Source organism: Limanda limanda, chromosome 12, assembly GCF_963576545.1.
Source record: "Limanda limanda chromosome 12, fLimLim1.1, whole genome shotgun sequence".
NCBI classification, from domain to species: Eukaryota; Metazoa; Chordata; class Actinopteri; order Pleuronectiformes; family Pleuronectidae; genus Limanda; species Limanda limanda.
Window position 1 is genome coordinate 6,181,617 of NC_083647.1, and position 19,835 is coordinate 6,201,451.

Sequence of the window (19,835 nt, forward strand, 5' to 3'; positions counted from 1 at the left end):
TCTGTGACACCTTTTTTCTTTCCTTGTCTCTCTCCATCTCTCTGCCTCTGAATCTCCACCATAGCGTCCCTCTGTGTCTTGTTGTGCACTAATCTTTTCTTCTGCTGTCTTGTGTCACTCTCTGCTGCTCATCATTTATCTGTCTCTCTAATTCTGTCCCTGTATTTGCTCTTCTGTCTCTCTAACTCCTTTATCTCAGACCATCTCTGTTTCTCCTTCTGTCTCTGTCTTATTGTCTGTTTTTCTTCTTTCTCAGATTTCTTTACTTTTCTTTTTCATTTAGTTGTTCAGACTTTTTCTTTACTCATACTCTTCATCCTGAACACAGACATCATGATGTAATAAAAACTGTATCCGTATCTGGTGAACTATAAGCTTGTAAATGTTTAAGACAACTAAACATTAGATGATGCAATAGAATGCAACACAAGTTGTTACCAGTAAAAAAACAGACATTTTATGTCAAGAACAGGGCAGCTAAACAATGGGAGTGCATTGTTATATGATCCTTTTTTAAACTGTTGCACCTGAGACTGACTTTGTCACGGTCATGAGCTGATGCCCAAAATAGAGTGTGGATTCCCAGCCTGACCAGGACCTGGTTCAGACAAAACGATATGCAGGTTTGACTCAAGTCGTTTTGATTGGGTTATTTACTTTTTTTTATACAACAAGTACCTGTTATCAGGGAAAACATCATCACAAAAAACTGAATAATTGTCAGGTTCAGGTAGTGCTCTGCTAGTTTACTCTTGGGCCTGATCAGGTAAAGGTAGAAAGCCCAACCTACTGGGTTTAAATGACTGTAAAATAATCCAGATGTGAAGGAGGGGAGCAGCAGCAGATGTGGAGCCAAAACAGGATGTCCACTCACAGATTAAGTAAATAATTATCTCATAGCAATGCACTTGTCAAGGTCTTGGATGTATTAGATGGTCAGTGCTCATGATTAACGTGTTGGACTCCACCTTACAAAAGGATATGCTGCTGCTGTCTTAGTGCCAGAGACCACAGGGAACCTTCAGGGGTCTTTCAGAGGTTTTTTGAGTCTGACAAGCCAGAGCAGTTTTGGTGGTATGCAAGGGACCAACATCATCAGGAGTGGTCGCTGTGTTTTGGTTTACAATATGCAAAGCTTTTTATCTTATTCTGAAATAAGACCAGACATTCCTAGAGATCAGGGCCCAAACCGCTCATGGGGATTAGATGTCCTTGGGAGTGAGGCCCCTCAAGAGCAGCATCGGGTTGTGTCACTGGTTGTCTGTGTTTCTGAGTGCTGCATTGTGACATCAAGTGTCCTCACAGAAAGCCGGTCACACACACATACAAGGAAAAAGAGGGATGGAAGATGGTTGGCAGGACTATGTGTGTCAGTGTCTCTCTCTCTCTCTCTCTCTCTCGCTCTCCTGGCCCTCAGGGCGGTCCATCTGCCTTCTCTCTTTCTCTGATCTTTCATTCACCATGACTAGAGCCATCCAAAAGTGTGCACGTGCACGCACACATGCACACACAGACACATACACACACAGTGCCAGGCGGCTGGGGCAGCTGTGTGTAAGCACAGCTCTATCTCACATATCAGCTCATTGCAGGAAGAAAAGCAATCCAAGACTCTCCAGCAAACATATACACACGCACACACACACACACACGCACACACACGCACATGCACACACACGCAGCCCCCCTGCATAAAGTTCTATAGCTGCGTAATATGAATGAACAGTTTGTGGATTCTACTTGATGTAGTCTGTCCCTGCTGGGGACCTGATGTTAGCTTGCTGGCAGCTTTCCAGAGATTTAAGGCAGATGTGTCATCAACACAAACGGTGCAGAGTAATTAATGAACAAACTTTAGGTCACTGCACTTTCTGTGCTCACATTGATTATGAAATTTAATATTAATTTAATATGTTTAAGATATCTTTTATGAATCTGCTGCTAATAGTCCATGTGTAGCTCTATCGGATTTTACTTTTTAAACTATGTTTAATGATGAAGCACTTGCAACCAATGCATTTATTTTGATCATTCTTGCTTCACTGATTTACACATGTAGACCTAAAGCATACAGATCTTTTGCTGTTTTTCATTTGCCAAGAAAATAAATCCTTAGGTAGCAATGTTTACAACTGATCATATAATTTGCAAAATTTAATATTCAAGGAAACAAGAAATGTAAATTCTTAGGATTCATTTTGAGAAAAGCTTTATCCAACAACAAGTCAACAAGTCTTGAAGATTGGAGATTATTTCAGGACTTTGTGAATCAAATGAGGAGATCAGTACCAATATCCTGTCCTGTTTGTATTTGATAGGTGTGTGTGTGTTTGTGTGTCTGTGTGTCTTTGTCTGTGTTTGTGTGTGTCTGTGATTGTGTGTTTGTGTACATTACTTTGGGTGTTGTGTATGAGTGTGTGCTGCTGTCCTCCATCTGCTCCTGGGTGATTGTGGTTCGTGGGAACAATGTTGGAGAGTTACTAAGCTGCTACACACACACATACTGCCAGCAAGTGTTTGTGTGTGGATGAATTTTTGAACCTATAACACATCCATTTACACGTACACACATTTCATGGTGTTTATGTTTCATGTGTATGTTTGTATGCATTTCACTTTAAGGATTAGAGGTGTGTGTGTGGGGGGGGGGGTATCCCCTCTAGTAGTTGATTGGCAGAGATAGCTGCACTGAGGCTGGGGTCAGCATATGGCTCAGTGTGATAGCGTTGCTGTGTTTGTGTGTGTGTCACTGCCTTACCCTCTCTTTCAGACTGTGTTCCCAGTAAAAATGATGGCAGCTCTGGGCATGTAGCGCTATTATCCACCATACACACACACACTCGCACACAAACACACACACTGAGAACAGCCAAACGCCAGCGGCCTGCCTGGCTTCTTTTTGCCAGCTCCCACAATAGAGCCTATTGTCCCAGTAAGGCTACAGTGTGTGTGCGGGTGTGTGTGTGTGGCTGTGTGCGTGTGTGTGTTCTTCACCGTGTTATAAAGGTGAGGGCAAAACCTTACAAATTGAAGACATTTTGTAATTGCTGATGCTGAAATGGGGTCATGTTATCCTTCACCTCCCCAAAGTGCCAGCACTTCCGTCAGACATGGACGGAGCCCTTCCTCCAAGACTAGTGCTGCAGTGAGAAATAAAGCTTCTGCATATTATCAGACGTGGATGAATATAAATATGTTTCAACCATCTGTTCCTCAATGAAAATGCAGCATGCTGTGAGAAGCTATTCTGGAAAATCAGTACCACACATTGAGCGGCATTTGACGCTTAAAGGTACAATTAGGATTAGGGTTAAAGGTCTGTGTATTAGAGAGAGTTAAGGGTAAAGATTGAATATGAGGGTGTGTGTGTGTGTGTGTGTGTGTGAGAGAACACATGAGGGGGGGAGGTGATTGTGGTTAATTGTTTCCCGTAGGGTAGATGGAGGAAATGAAAAGAAAAGGGGTGAGGAGGAGGGGTCATGGCTAATCTCTTCCAATTTTCCTTGGGGAAAAGTGTGTGCGTGTGTGTGTATCTTTGTGAGAACTGTGTGTGTGTGTGCGACATGCTCTCAGGATGTCCCTCTGTTTGACCAGCACACACATTATTAGCACTTTGATCATTGACACTTTGGTGTATAATGATATTACACAGTTAGCCTACTTTTTCATGTGTGAATTATAGATCACTCATTATTCATTTTTTAAGTAAATAAGCATGGCTGTTAAAAAAAATCTTTTTTTATTTTCCTGCATTAATTGTGCTCAGCATCTTCATCTTAATCTTGATTCCAGTAAAGCAGTTTTGAAAGGCTTCTTTTATCTATATGTTATACAGCCCGTTTATTGCATTAACTAAAGAGTATCTACTACCAAAACCCTTCTCTGCTTTGTTTACAGATGTGTTGTGAGGTTTGCATTTCCCTCACACATGTCAAATATACATTTTCTATTTACAACAAATATTGAGACGAAGACGTGGACTCATAAAACAGTCACAGGCAGGAGGGGGGTACAGAATGCTTCTAAAGGATCCTTTCAGTGTAGCCGTAGGGGCGGCTGTGGCTGAGGGGTAGAGTGGTCGTACTCAAACCAGAGGGTCGGCGGTTCGATCTTCAGTCTTCCCCATCTGCATGCCGAAGTGTCCTAGGGCAAGATACTGAACCCCTCATAGATGTTGAATGAACTAATTGTAAGGGGCCGCCAAATAACATGTAATGCAGTAAACTACTGATACATGTCTATTTAAGGTTAACAGTGAACACTAGCACCAGGTAGCCATCTGATGCACATGTCACATGGACAGAAGTCTGATGGCTGAAATATCGAAAAAAAAAAAACGGGCAAATTACTGATTCAGTACTTTAGAAATTACTCATGTTCTATCATGGGTATTTACTCTTATTTTTAAAATACATGATTCATGTAATGACCAAGTCGGTGTGTGTCTAAAAAGTCTGAAAGTGTGTGTTTTTGTGTGCACACTTACACACCTTTTCACAGAGAGCTGTGCAGGCACATGAGTTGTAGCCATCAGCGGCTTGATCACACCATGTCGGAGCAGACCCCCCTCCGACTCGTAAACAAGCTAATCTGCAGTGTGTGTGTGAGTGTGTGACTGCACTTTGTGCCAGGGCGTGCAAATGTAAGTATTTTTTTATGTGACAAGGTGTTTAAGATTCAGACTAGGATGTCACAGATGAACAAGAAGACTGCTTAAGTTCAGCACAGAGTAAATGTAGGATCATGAGCTCTGAGAGCTGCCTTTAACAGAGAGAACCAAGGCAGAGAGTGGGGGGTATAGGTGAATAATTAATTAATGATTAATCCCTTGGAAAAAAGGCATTTAAACAATACATGCCATGAAAATTATTCATATTGCCAAGTAAGACAGTAATTAATCTGCTGGCCAATATCTGGCAATTTGAGGTAATCGGCCCTTAAAAAAAAAAGAAATGGCAATGATCAATCATGGATATATTTTCATATTTAAAATACAGTAAGCAGTACAGGTGTACCTGGCTGGGATAAATTGTCACAATTTAATTATAATTAAATTAAATTATAATTAAATTGTAATAAATTGTAATTAAATTGATGTTTTTAACAGATACATCAAATAAAAAAAAAGATATCTGCTCATTGGTTGTGACAAACAAATATATCAGTGAACCACAACTCATAGACAATAGATTGATCCCAGCGTCCCAAATGTTTTCAGTATGACCAAAAAGGTCTTCAAACATTTTATTCACATCATTACTTTGACGGACAGTTTATTAGGGCTGCAACTGATAATTGTTTTCAATTATTCTGCTGATGATGTAACAAAATGTTCTTCATCGTGATAGTTTTGTCTAACTACTAATGTAAACCCTGAAAATATTCAGTCTATAAAAACACGAGATGTGAAATCATGAGATATTTGATTGGTCATTTTATCTTTATATTTCCTAACTTATCCTATGAAACTGTCTAATTGCGGCTTGTTGTGAACAGTGTCCATATCTTTGAATTTAACATATGGACACGTGTGCATGTGGTGAATATTGTGTAACTGTTGTTAGAGCCTGAAGATAAGGGCAGGATCCATCTTCCTAATCAGAGAATTATTATTATGGCTTCAGTGATAATCACCAACACCCATGCTGTGTGTGTGTGTGTATGTGTCTGCTGAATAACGCTTGTAATTGCGCTGGCAGCTTTAGGGCTCCCCAGTGGTGACAGGGAGGAGGGTGTGAGTGGGTTTGTGTATACACTCACACACACACACACGTGTCAAAGGGTGAAGTAGTTGGGTGACAAGGGGCCAATTAATGTATCACGTCTGTTTTTCTCCTCCGTCTTTGTATTTGAATTGGGTTAAAGAGCAGATGAATAGGGGCAAATGCGATTTTGTACGAGTGTGTGTACGTGTGCGTTTGTGGTGTCCGTGCACATCGAGCACCCACAATAAGTAGTGCATTAGACCAACCTATCTCTGCCCTCATCTTTGGCCTACGTGGACACACACACATTCATAATGAAATCACAAAGCCTCCATATCATTGCTATCACAGAAAGATATAAACCCATTAGCGTGTTCCTTTGGGCATGGACACACACGCATACATGCTCAGGTTTATCATTACACGCTGCAAAGCTTTTCCAATTGTATTATCCCTCTGATGTCCTTCTCTCTGTTGTCTGTTCCAATGCCTAGGGTGGAGAGGACAGATAGGTTTGGAGTGTTAGTGCGTGCGTTTGCGTGTGTGTGTGTCTGTGCACTTGTGTTTCTGAGACAAGCCCTAGGAAATGGGCAGAAGTGTTGTTGCAGTTTTAATGTAATTGTTCACCTTTTAAAAGTAGGCGTTTGCCATAAAACATATATAACATCTCTGCTTTGTTCACATAAGAAAGGCGGTTAGACTCTGCTGCCCCACAGTCACAGAGATGTTGAATGATGCTTTGGTTCGTTCACTTTTCTATCGAAAGGAAAGCAAATCTTAAAAACTTGAAGAAATAAATTTGAATTGCTGTGAGTGAACACTGTCCAGAGAAAGCTGGACCCATCAGTGGTGGCTCCTCTAACCCACTTATCATTTTAGCTTTTTTGTCAATATAAAAGCAGCACAGACCAGTCAGGCTTGTAAAAATGACATTACTGATTTTCACTGTATTTATATATTTAAGTGGACAATTCAGACTAGCCGTCAGAGTTGCATGGAAAATATCTGCGCGCATAGTGATGGGCTTTATAAAAAATAATTTTGATATACAGTTTTAAATATTGATGTCTAGATATAGAATATCATGATGTTAGCATAGGGTATATCAGAATTGATTTGATTAATCACTTTGTTTTTTAATTGTCTCTCTTTCCCATAGTTGCTAATGTTCATCATTCTTAACTAAAGTTAACATGGTTCTACTTTTCACATCCTTTCCACTAAAACTTTAGAAAAATTACTCAACAGTCAAATTTATGTTACCTGCGCTACACATTAGTAAGAGTTATTCCAAGCCTCACGTATGTTATTTTAATGATTGTTAACTACAGGGCTGATGATACTGAGACTAATGTTAGACATTATCTGCTCTGCCGCTTCACCAGCGGCTCTACTTGAACAGTAGAGAGGACTCTCACTCAAAGGCTATTGATCTGCTCTCTCACCACCACTGTAGCTGCCGCTGTCAATGAAGCCTTATCTTCATTGCCTGTACAATAACCATAAAGTCGCTGACAATGACATGTATAGGTGACTGTATGCTCCCTATGTTGTTTGTTGATAATGAGATACTTAGTTTGAAATAAGCGGTTTTCTTGGCCTGTAGGGATGCTGGTTGGAGCTTTTCTTTCTGAAACTGTAAAAGTGACCTTCAGTAATTGAACCGCAGCAAGTAAAGACTAGCTGCAGGACTCAGGCCAAAGAACCCTGAAGCTGCACCACCACTGCTGGTCGCCCGTTTATTCAAAGTTTATCAATATTGAACTTATCTTATGTCCAAAACACTTCTCTTCCTTGAGCCAATAACGTTACTCGTGAAGTGTGAAACTGATGCGATAAACTGTACTCAAGATATGTGTTCCACATACACACAGAGATTTCTGGAATTATTAGATAGATTTATTCCAGGCATAGAGAATATGGATCTTGAATATAAAAATCAGGCCTTAAGGAATCATCTGCATCTTTCCAAATAGCTCCATCATTAATTGCATTAGCTTGTGGTTTTCCTGTTGTCTTTAATTATCTTCACAGGATGTTTTACCTATCATAATAATTATATTTTCAGGTTGTACGTCCCTCTGTCTGATTCATTCTAAATCAGTAGTGGATGATCTCCCAAAAAAATAATATCGCTATCTTTTTTTCATAAAGAATCACAATCCAGGATCCGTCCTGAGTGTAACGCTCTAGGAACGTCTCCATTTAGCTTGAATAGATTTGCTGTAGTACAACAACAAACTTTATACTTAACTTTCTTTGAGACTGGTCAGAGCCACACTTGTAGTACGCAACCTTGTTTTTTAATCTAAATTTTTAAGTTTAAATTAATTTAAATTCTTCAGTTATTTGTTAAACTTTAAATCTAACCCATACATATTTATCTCTTGCATCATTGTGTAAATGAGAATTAAATTAACCCACTTCTATCTAAGATCAGAGAAGCTGAACGCTCCTAGTTGGCACAGTATTTCACACGTACATATACACTGTATATTCCGACCAAAATCTATTAATAGACTCACACACTTGTACATACAAACATTTCAAACACACACACACACACAGTCACACACCCACACACACATAGTCACCCACACATCCCAGCAGTGGGCCCAACTCCTAATGCGCTAACAAGCTCCCTTTCCCCCCCTTCGCCTCCTCTCCTCTGGCCTCCCTCAGTCACAAGTGATCGCAGTAGTCGAACCCCACCACAATGAGCTACACTGCGGGGGAGAGAGGGAGAGAAAAGGTCTGAAATGGAGAGAGGGAGAGAAAGAGAGGGAGAGAGCTGGAGAAAGTACTCTTTTCAGACACGCACAAGAAAATGAGTTTCTGATTCAACACAAAGGAGCCTTTTTTATCCTCCCCCTCTGTCTTCTATCTCTTTCCCGTATGCCTTTCTCCCTATTCTCCCTCACCAGCCCTCTCCCCTCTTTCTCTCCTCATAATTTTCACCCTCTCTTTGCCTTTCTCTCCAAAAGAGAGATGTTTTGCTGCTAATGACTTAACAAGAGGAGCCATCTGAAATTCAATTACAGTAGATTTCATAGTGACATTTGGATGAAGGCAAAGATGTGTGAGCGCGACGGAGCTCTATTTTCTTTGACCTTGCACTAGCTTCTGCTTTTTTAATACCAATGATAATAGCTTAATTTGTTTATCTTGATTCATGGAGACATGCCATACTAAATACTATACAAGCAGACCCTAACCTTAACACAGGTAAATAATAACAATTAAATGCAACTTGATTGAAAGCTCTAGATCTAACTCTAAATGAAATGCAGTTTTCTACTATGTCAAAAATGATTGAATTAAGTTTTCACAGTATTTTGCGACAGCAACATATGAAAGTTATACTAACTGCTGGACGACACATGCACTGGGTGTAAAGAAGATGGAAAAATAAAGGAGTTGTAGCATTTGCAAAATAAGCAAGAAAACACCCAAAATGGTATATATGGTAGCATCGTACATTAAATATTTCAGGTTCGTTTTTTTTAACAAGCTGAATAAAATCTCACATTCTAGTGTTTTTACTGATGTCACCGCTTCTCAGGACTGTGGCTGTGTCCAAAGTCACAACCTGCCTTCAGCAAAGTGCACTACATCCACCATGTATTCACCTCCACCATTTTACCTCTCTTGTGTGTGTGAAATGTATGCTCTATATAATACACTATAAATGGTTCATAGACACAATACGCCTACTTTCCACTTGAAATCCCACAATTCCACACAATGCTTCACATTTGATAGATTACATTATCATCACTGTATCAGTGATGATAGAAAATGATGATTATTCATGTGTGTTGAAAGTCTCACTTTGCTATAGAGTAAAGTACATGGCATTTATCTATAACACAAGTCATTTATGTGTATCTAGACTGTGCTTGATTGACAGCTACATCTATCTTCTTTACACCCTAGTTTTGTTGCATCTGTTTGGGTGGAGCAGTTTACACTGTTATCTAAAACCCATTTTAGACATTACCCTCAAATTTGACATCCTCGTCTGCATCTTGTTTGTGTGCTGCACCTCTTTTCCTCTTGACATATTAGTGCTTTTGTTTAATACATGTGTTTCAGATTTGCATGCATCATAAAAACGCACACTCACTTGTGATCACTCCTCGGGATGAACACATCTGGTCACATACGGCCCCTATGGATATTTCAGGAGATTATCTGGAGTTCAGTGCATGTCTAAGTAGCATACAGAGCATCTAAAGTAATTCCATTGATTCTATTTTGAGCATGTTTTATTTCAGTTATACTGGAAATCTCAAAAGGATTAATTATGCAAAACTCTTTTTTATGCTTGGCCGGGATGTAAAAACGTATATATAAATATATATAAGGCCACAGGCAGAAACCCTTGCTGAGAGGAAGAAAGAATGGGAACAGAGAGATAACGGTGGCAGATAGAGTGGACAACAGTCAAGTGATGCTCCTGTCATTTATCTCAGCAGAGGTACCATGTCTCTGTATTTATTTCTCCTCATTCTCTCTCTCTATCTGTGTCCGTGTCTCTATAGACGTCTTTCTTACCTGCAGGTGTCCTTTAAACCCTTTCACCTCCTGGAAATGACAAATCACTGGTCTCTTATATGTCTGCCGATTCTTTTCACATTGTTTTTCTTTTGCTGCAGTTTCACATGGGAAACATTATAAAATACAATATAAAGAAAAGTATCCGTTGTTTGGAGGAGAATCATACTTTTCGTTTCCAATTGCGACACCTCCACACATCTGCCCCCCTCACACGCCCGCATTCATCAGTGCGACGCAGGGGAGCGGGAAGCAGGAAAAGGCAAACGGCGAGAATCACATGGAGACTCGGTGTGAGAGACACTGACTCTGACGCTCTGGGTGTGTGCTACTGCTGCTCAGCTCTCACCAAGAGAAAGCTACACACACACACACACACACACACACACCGTTACTTTAATATCCTCCTCCCTGTCTCACCCGCTGTCCTCCCCTCTCACCTCCTTCGTGACTCTCTGCGGTATACTCACCCCTTCTTCCTCTTCACCCTCATTCCCCACACAATTTTTTTTTACAAGTGCTCTTCCTCCCTCAGCATCTCGCTTTCTTTGCACCTCCAGCCTCCATCCCTGCCTCTTTCCCACCTTCGTCCCCCCCCCTTCTTTCCTCACATTCGTCAGTACCAGAGGTTCCATGAGGGTTTTCAAAACAATAGCTGTTTTTACGCAAAATCAAGTTTTGTTAATTTCGCTTTAACTACCTCATCTGTCCCAAGTTTATTGAAGTTTCCTCCTCTCTGCTTTGCCAGCTCTTTCCACTCATCCCCCACCTCCTCCTCCTCTCTCTCTCTTTTCTGCCAGCGCAGTCTGTCCCTCCACTTTAAAGGAGCCATATTGTTGTTATTATCATTGTCTCTAACTGGATCAGTTACCATTAGACCTGAATCTTTCTCCTTCTGAGGCCCATAGACCAGCTCTCTAACCCAATAGAAATCCCATGGGCACTCTTACAGATGGCTCACCCATTCTCCACATGTACATACACACACACACACAAACACAGGAGAACAGAAACACAGATTTCATTCTGAAGATTCATCGACCTAATCCCATAACACTCAAACAGGGACACATGCACTTATATACACACGTGCCTGTTCATAACCAACCTTATCAAATATAGACACACACACATAAACACTCTCATTGAAAATCCCCTGTTATTGGAGCTAACGGAGCAAATGTTAGTGCTATTGGGAGCTGATGGGTGTGTGTGCGTGTGTGCATAAGACTGAAACGGCCACATATGTTATTACGGTTGGATGTATGAGTGGGGGGCTCAGGACAAGGGGGTAAATGTCATTTCATCAATGAGGTTATCTCTAATAGATGGACAGTTGAAGTCCTGGTTTCCATTTACTCTGCTCTCTGCTGAATCCCTGTACCTCTCTTCAGATCCATCGCTTAAGGCCATAATGACAAGTGATAAAAGGCCTTTGCTTTACATTTCAGTTTTCCCGTCTCCAGCATTCTCAGTAGATTCGAGTGGAAATGAGGCCATGAAGAGTTCACTGGCCTCTGTTGCCAACCGTGTTTTCATCTGAAAAATATTGTGTTTTATGATTGATTCTTTTATAGGTTTTTCTTTTCCTCTTGAAGCTTTACTTTACTTCGTCGAATTCTGTTTTGTCATTGTTTTGTTTTCTTTATTTTTGGCTCTGTTCAATGTTACTGTGTTATCTATGTTATATTCTAGTCTAAGGGCCAGACCAGCAGCACCCAAACCCATGTTTTAGTGGCGAACCTTCACCTTTCATTCACTCCCAACCCGTGTGAGTGAGAAGGTGAATAAAACAGTCGCTTTCTGTGGCAAATTGCAGCGTGGTGAACTTTGACCCACATTATTTGCTTCTCCTTTACATATATGTAACCGTGCCCCGACACTTTAAAAAGGTACTCCAGTAATTTATTTAGTGCGACATTTGATTCAAAATATTCTGGATTGTTTCTCTACAGCCCTCTTATTGCAGTTCACTTTTTGACAGTTAAACCCTTAATTAATAAGTCCTGCTTTCAGTACCGATTATAATGAAAATGTATATATCACCTTTCATAGCATAAAATGCAGCTTTTAAGACAGGAAAAGATATGAAAAAAGGGTTAGGTTTCATTTAAAGAAAATTCATGCTTGGATCAATTAACAGCAAGATCATGAATAGAAACATTGAAACCTGCTAATTCTAACCAATATTTAATGAAAAATGTGGTTCTTTTGTATGACACATGACAGTATTTAAACAGTGCAAACGATAGGATGTTAGTGGAGCTTCTTAAACCTTAAAAACTTCAGCGATTTAGTCTCCATAAAGCCGGAGAACTTAACATACACATTTTCATCACGGTACAAATCTGTGCAACTCAGGTCAATATGTCCTGATTTCATTCACGACTACATATCAAGTTCCAAAAACACTTGATCCTAAAATTACCATGATGCAGCTGATGGTGTTTCATCAGAACAAACTCCACACTCTAATTTAAACATTGAAATTAAATACATGGCTTTCATGTGTTTAGCCCTAAATATGACAATAACAATGATTGCAAATTTGCATTATTTTGTCGTTCGAGGTTAGTTTATTATCAAGATTTTCTTGGGCAGTGGACGTTCATAGGGGACAACATGGCTAAAATTTCAAAGTCATTTCTTTATTTACGGATGATGACACTGCATATTGGCAGGGTTTTTATCACCGTCTTGAACCCAATTCTTTCATACTCTTCGCTTCTTATAACCTGTTGGTATTTGTGTCTTCATTACTGTTTGACCTTGACCTTTGACCCCAGCTATGAGGAGCGCGCTCGGTACCTAGAAACCATCGTGCAGCACCACCAGGAGCCGACCACGTTTGAGGATTACGCCGCTCGAGTGTACAGTCCTGCTCCCTGCAATCACCTGCCATCTGACACAGGTAACACCTGATCCTTCCCAACCAGACACACTTACAGCAACAACACCAACGCATACACTTGTCAGTCGAAGCCTCTGTGGCAGGCGTTCACAGAGTGGGTGGATAAAGCAACTCTGAAGCTGCTTACGACAGGGGGGTTGTCTGTTTACTTGCATGCGTTATAATTAAAAAAAAAACACACAAGTAAGTTAAGTGACACTTAACTATGCTGACTTTCTTTCGCTTTAACTTGTATTGTGAGAAATCTGCCTTCTCGACATTGAACTGCCCTCTAGCTTATTTTAACTACGAAGACCCCACACACAGACACACACTCCCCCATGGACACACACTGGCCACTCACAGTCTGATGCAGAGCTCTGTCTCCAGAGCGTCTCTGAGGAATTGTCTGACATCTGATCAGCTGTAGAGATTCAGGCAGACACAGTTAAATTCTGACGAATGACTCTCTCATGTAACCTGTCGAGTTTCATGGATGTATACTGATCGGTATTGTTTCTAGTTAGGTGTGATTTACGATGGTTTAATGGACTCAATTCTAATCCAGTTAATTAATATGGCAGTCATTTACAGTAATTACATTTCCAGATATAAGCCACACATTTTCTTAGTAGGTCATACTCATACAGAAAAAAGGAATCAAACATGGAGCCTGTGTTCAGCAAGGTTTCTCCTATTGGTTGAAGGTTTAGGTGCTGTCCAGATTCCAGGGTTTGTTCATTTGAAATTGCTAAATTAACTTAAAATGAAACTGTAGTTATAAAAAGTTTTTTATTTCACATTGATTTCAATCATTAACTTTACCGTATTTGAAAGGGAAAAAAAATGGCAACACTTGAGCAGCTTTCAGGCATACACTGAACTGTGCATGTGTGAACGCATATGTCTGAGCTAGACGCTCTGAACTTTCTGCAGACTTTCTCTGCCGGCCTCAGAGTATAATGACCGTAGAAATCCAGGCGAAGTCAATGTGTGAGCACAGCAGGGGAACCCCTGCTGGATTCACCGCGAGCAGGTGGAGGGTCGACAAGCGTCAGATGCAAAAATGTGACCACGTCTGTGCAGAGAATCTCATGCTGTGTTGTGCATGTGTGAAAGTCAAACTGCGGGTAAACTCTAGCTAGGCTGGCCTAGTCCTGTTTCCAACTACATTTAAGTCCCCTCTTATACGCTAACTTTTGCACAAAAAAAAGTGTCAACATTTTCACAATTCCGGAGCGTAACCTTATATCTTAAACTATAATTTAAGATATATCATGTTTGAATGTAGTAATCCATATGACAAAGTGGACTAGTCTGACAAGTCTCTGGTTAACTTAAGTCAGTTAACTCTAAAGGCCGGGGCATGCTTCTGCAACTGCAGCTGCGGCTTTTCACGCAGCTGTGTCGACGGACTCGTTTTAATTTATGGTTCCCCAAGGATTGCGAGTGTTGCAAAGCAATTCACCGCCAGACCACTAGGGGGAGTAACAGTTTTTGTCGAAGATGGCCTTAGAGACGCCTTCTATGTGTGTGGCAGTCGTCGTCGACTGTTTATTTACATCGCCACGGCAGCTCCTCATAGCCTTTTTCTGGCGGACAAATCCGCCGGTCAGTGACGGGTTATACTAGTGGTCATAGTTTCGTATCTCTTCTGCCAAACGCTCTTCTATTTGGTCCATATTCGTTCTTCTAAATCATCCGTGGTTTCTGCCGGTATTATGGGGGCATGAAACCGGAAATGTGACTCCTGAAAGGATGTAGTTAGCAGACCAATCACAGCCTTGCGGGCTGCGTGAGGCTTGCGGAGCTTTGCCGTCTAGTTAGAAAAATTGGGCGACAGACGCAAGCAAGAAAGGATACGTAAGCACGTAAGGGGCCCGGAAGGGCTCTTGCGCTTGCGGGCCCCTGAAAACGCAGAAGCATGCGCCGGCCTTAAGTAAGTTAAGGTATGGTACCAAAGGAAGCTCTCTACTACATTTTGGATCAGTGGTTTTTAGATAAAAAATGCTTTGGCCACCAGTTTTCATCAGAAAGAGATATAATGAGTGAAAAAATTTTGTTCAGCTCCAAGCCATGTTCAAAACTACTATTAGTTCAGTAGTTGGTTGTAGAATAGGCTCCATTAGTCATATATTCTTAACATGTACAAGATTTACACCCTGGTCAAAATATATGTGTTTATACTTGTATTAAGCTCAGCTGGCACATGGTGCAGTGAAGTATCCAATCAGCAGCTTCAGCTGTGTGATAAGCTTGGCGATGACAAATGTTAATCCAAACTCTGACTGTTGATTGCCAGGTCCTTCCTGTTGCCAGGTTACCTCGCTGTATTTTATTATGTTTCTACATTCGACCTGACATGTCAGCTAAATGCCTGTAATTGCTCATTCAGCTTAAAATGCTGAGACACGGCACCTCAGTCTTTCTCTGGTAGAGAAGACCCTGGGTGTAAACCTAGCTAATGTTCAGATTCTGTGTTTGTTTGTCTATATCTATTATTGATCACTGTTGTTTTCCTTTGCCAACTCATACTTGCTCAACACCAGCTGTTGTGTAACAAAATAATATTAATAATTTTGCGGGAGTAATCATCCGTCTTTGAGGCTGAATGACATCCATCACAGCCTGATACAGTTTTTGAATTCCATAAATGTTAATGTCGAAGCTCGTGTCAGATCTGTGTCGTGGTGGTGTGTTGTTCAGCCCCAAACACCTTTTCAGAACACAGGACCAACCAGTTATTTTCTTAGTCATTCGATACTTCTATATATTTCTATTTGTCCTAGTGTGCAAATCATGTTCAGAATTCAGATGTTTTTTTAATAATACAGTAATAATTTAAATGATAATAATCCTGTGCTCTGAAATAAAGCCCGCTCAAATTACTGCAACCTCCCCTCTCTCTCTCTCTCTCTCTCTCTCTCTCTCTCTCTCTCTCTCTCTCTCTCTCTCTCTCTCTCTATATATATTAACTGACAGGTTTCCCTCCCTTAACAGCACAATGATCAAACATTCTTCTCTTTCTGTTTTTATTTCTATTTTTTTCATTTTTTTTTTTTTCATTTGTTTCCTTTTTTGTGTTTTTCGTTTTACATTTTTTTTCGTTGTTTCTTTTTTTTCTTTTTTTTTCCCTTTTGTCCCCCCCTCCTTTAGATCGTATTGTCTCACTTGCCAATAGTTAAAAGGTAAGCCTAGTCATATGTGTGACGTGCCCTGTTTTGATTGGCTCTGCCTACTGACATTCCAGCCTAACCTACGCTGTCCTCTGATTCTTCCACCACGTTGTGTTTATCTCTGTACGTTTCTTCCTCTGTGTCCTCTACACTTTAAGCAGGTCTGCATGTTTATAGCAGTCTTCGCTTACTATTTAAAAGGACTTTTCATTTCCAGCTCCTCTGTGAGTGTAGTTTGGTAAGATGAAATCTTAGCTTAAACTTTAGCTCGATCTCTTAATGGAACTTAAAAACTTGTTTTTCCTGTGCTCCTCCTGCTCAGTTAATTAAGGTAATGTTGTGGCTCTTGTTCTCAAATGTCGTTTCAATTGATGTAACTGCATGGGCCCGCAAGGGCAGTGAACGCAGCCAATCACAGCCCACTGAGAACGAGGCATATTGACAAAAAGTCTATTGAACAGATCCTCTTTTATTTGGACTCTTGTTTGTGTTCACCTGAGTAATCCAACTCTTCCTTTAGCTCTGTTTTGCACTCCTAAGTATCTGACTTTATATGTCTAGTGTTTGACAACAGGTTGGTCTTATACAGTGTGTCGTTAGAGCTTTTACTCGGAAAAAGAGTTACAACGATAAGAATGCAGTTTTTACTGCTAAGGTAAATTGGAAGTTCTGTTTAAATTATACTTAAGATAACTATACAATTATTAAGTAATGATATGTGCTAAACTCTTAATAATTTACCTTACAAAATCATATAATAAATAAGACCTAATCAATAATTTAACACAAAATAACAGTTTCAGTGCTTAATACAGCAATGTACTCCAATGCTTCACCAGGTGACAACCTCATTCTGTTTATCAGATTGCAAACAACAAGGTGCATTTTTGCACCAACTCTATTTCTACGTGAATGATTCCAGCACGCAACCAACTTCAGAGTTTCACATCACAATGAGGTACTCTGTTCACATTAAGCTCAGTGGCCACAAACAGCTCCATGATGCACACAGCTGAAGAGTATATACAGGGGCCAAAAACATTAAGACTCAAAGAATGATATTTAGGCATCAACAACCAGGCCCATGGTCTTACTATAAATTATTAAAAAAGACTGAAAAAATTAACAGCTTAAAAAGCTTCATGAGTCAGACATTAGAAATATTTAAATTCTTCTTCAAGCTTCTTTATTTCTTGGTTTTGAAACCATTTTTCCAAGCTTCAGTTTTAGAAAGAAATAGACAAATTGTGACAAAAGCAGATACCAAACTACGCTCAGAGGCCTGGTGAGAGTGAGAAATCCTTTTTTATAACAACATGACTCACACAATAATTCTTCTGTTTGTTCTGTTTACCTGCAACGTCACATTGACCTCTAACCTTCTGTGTGCTCCGCTCTTCCTGGTTTTGGTGATATAGCATTGTAACACTTGCTCACACACACACACACACACACACACACACACACACACACACACACACACAATAAAAGATGGGTAAGCAATGTAAGTCCTCAGATACACACAAACAGACACATAATTGTCTTGTTTTGTCTCGTATCATTGCTCTTGAAGTCAGTCCTGTAACGGTGAGAATAAACTAAATGAACGATAGAAATAATGTATTTAAAATGTTCTCTGTGTCATCATATGTTTGTGTTGTGAAGCATGATCTGTCTTTGTCGGTCAGCGTGTCTTTTCTGTATTTCCACTCTGTCAATTGTTTTCGTTTGTTTGTGGCAACTTATCATTTTTTCTGATTCATTTTTTTTCCATTTTCTTTTTTCCTCTCTGACCGGTCCCTCCTTCGCTCTCCTGAACTGCTCCTTCATCCTGCCGCTCTTTTACACCCTCTGTCTTCTCCATTATCTCTCTCCTTCCTGTTTATTTTCTGCTCATTTTCTCCCTTTCTCTACTTTTACATATCTCCTCCTTTCTGGCATTTCATTCTTTTTGTACCTCCCTTACTTTCTTCTCATCTCTTTTTGTTCCTGCCCGTCCTCTCCTATCTTTTCCTATTATTTCATCTTCTCTTCTTGTGCGTTGCTTTCCTTTCCTCTATATTTCCCTCCCTTTCCTCCTCTCTCCAGAGGAGCATAGTGGGATGTGTCTAATGGTCCCTAAACCACTAGACAGCTTTAACCTGCTCAAGGTGAAGGGGAAAGGGCTCACACAGAAGGTCCTTCATGCTAGCTGTGAATGGTATGCTTCATAGATAGAAAACTACTTGACCCTAGTCTAGTTTTCTGGTCTAGTTTCCCGAGTACTACATAATTTCAATATGAAACATGCTTACTAGCTGCATTTCTATTAGTTAAAAAAACTTCACTAACCTCTGGTTAATAGGTGCTGCCTTTAAAATGTAATGGGATGCAGGATAAGTATGTGACTATAAACCATTTAACCTGATGGAGTTACTGCATTGAAGTACGAGGGCCATACTGAAGACACATAAATAATGAGATTTTGAGAATGATGTTGTAATATTACATGAATAAAGTAGTAAGATTACGAGAATAAAGTCATAAGAAAGTAAAGTCAGAATAGTATTAGGGAAAAAATTTAAACATGTTAGTAAATAAGTAGCAAGGCTGCCCTCTGGTCTCAAAACCTTGATTGAGATTGAGAATTGTCAATCGCATTTGACGACTACCAAATATTTCCTCCTCCGTATGAGAGGCAACGTCTTCCAAATAGACTCTTACACAATCTTTTCCTGATTCAAGTCCTGATTCTTAAGGTAATGTGGTGCTGAATTTTCAAAAGATGAAGAATTTATTTATTTATGAAATCTGTTCTAAAGTAAAACTCATAAGCAATTACAACACATAGGCTTAAATTATTTACTATATTCTCATAAATTTAGAGATTTTTTTCGTAATATTTATGTAATTTTTATGACTCAGTCATTATGTCGTCGGTAACACTGTTGTATCAACAGTGAGTAATTTGAATCGTCTAAGCTTTCATGTGTTGCGTCCACTGCAGATGTATTTAGCAAAAGTAGGGTGTTCTATAATAAAATATAATAATTGTTGGCAGGTTTATTCATGTAGTTTTAAATTTTAAATTCAGTCGCAGGGTTCTTACAATGGAAAGAAAAATTCTGCATCATTATTTTTAAATTAATATTATAAACATTTTTTTACAGTAGATGATCTTTAGGTGTCAAATAAACAAAGTTTGATTCGCATGGTATTTTTAATATTTCAAAACATGTCGTAGAAGAAAAAAACCCAATGTAGAATTTAGATAAAAGTTCTGTCTGTCTGTCTCTCTCTCTGTGTCTGTCAGTCTGTCTGTCTGTCTCTCTCTCTGTCTGTCTCTCTCTCTCTCTCTCTGTCTGTCTCTCTCTCTCTCTCTCTGTATCTCTCTCTCTCCATCTTTCTCTCTCTCTCCCTCTTTCTCTGTATGTGTGTCTGTCTGTCTGTCTGTCTGTCTGTCTGCACTGTGTTTGTCACCGTAGGAGTCTTTGAGTCTTTGCTGCCTGGCACAGTAGAACATCATGG

At 39.9% G+C, this 19,835-nt stretch overlaps 1 protein-coding gene across 1 annotated transcript in view; it reads left to right on the forward strand.

Annotated features, from left to right (window-relative positions):
- The window catches only part of ralgapa1 (Ral GTPase activating protein catalytic subunit alpha 1), a 71,404-nt gene that overhangs the window by 47,785 nt on the left and 3,784 nt on the right, over positions 1-19,835 (forward strand). The window contains exon 44 of the mRNA XM_061083393.1: positions 13,049-13,173. Coding sequence (XP_060939376.1) covers positions 13,049-13,173 — 125 coding nt within the window. The remainder of the gene's footprint in view (positions 1-13,048; positions 13,174-19,835) is intronic.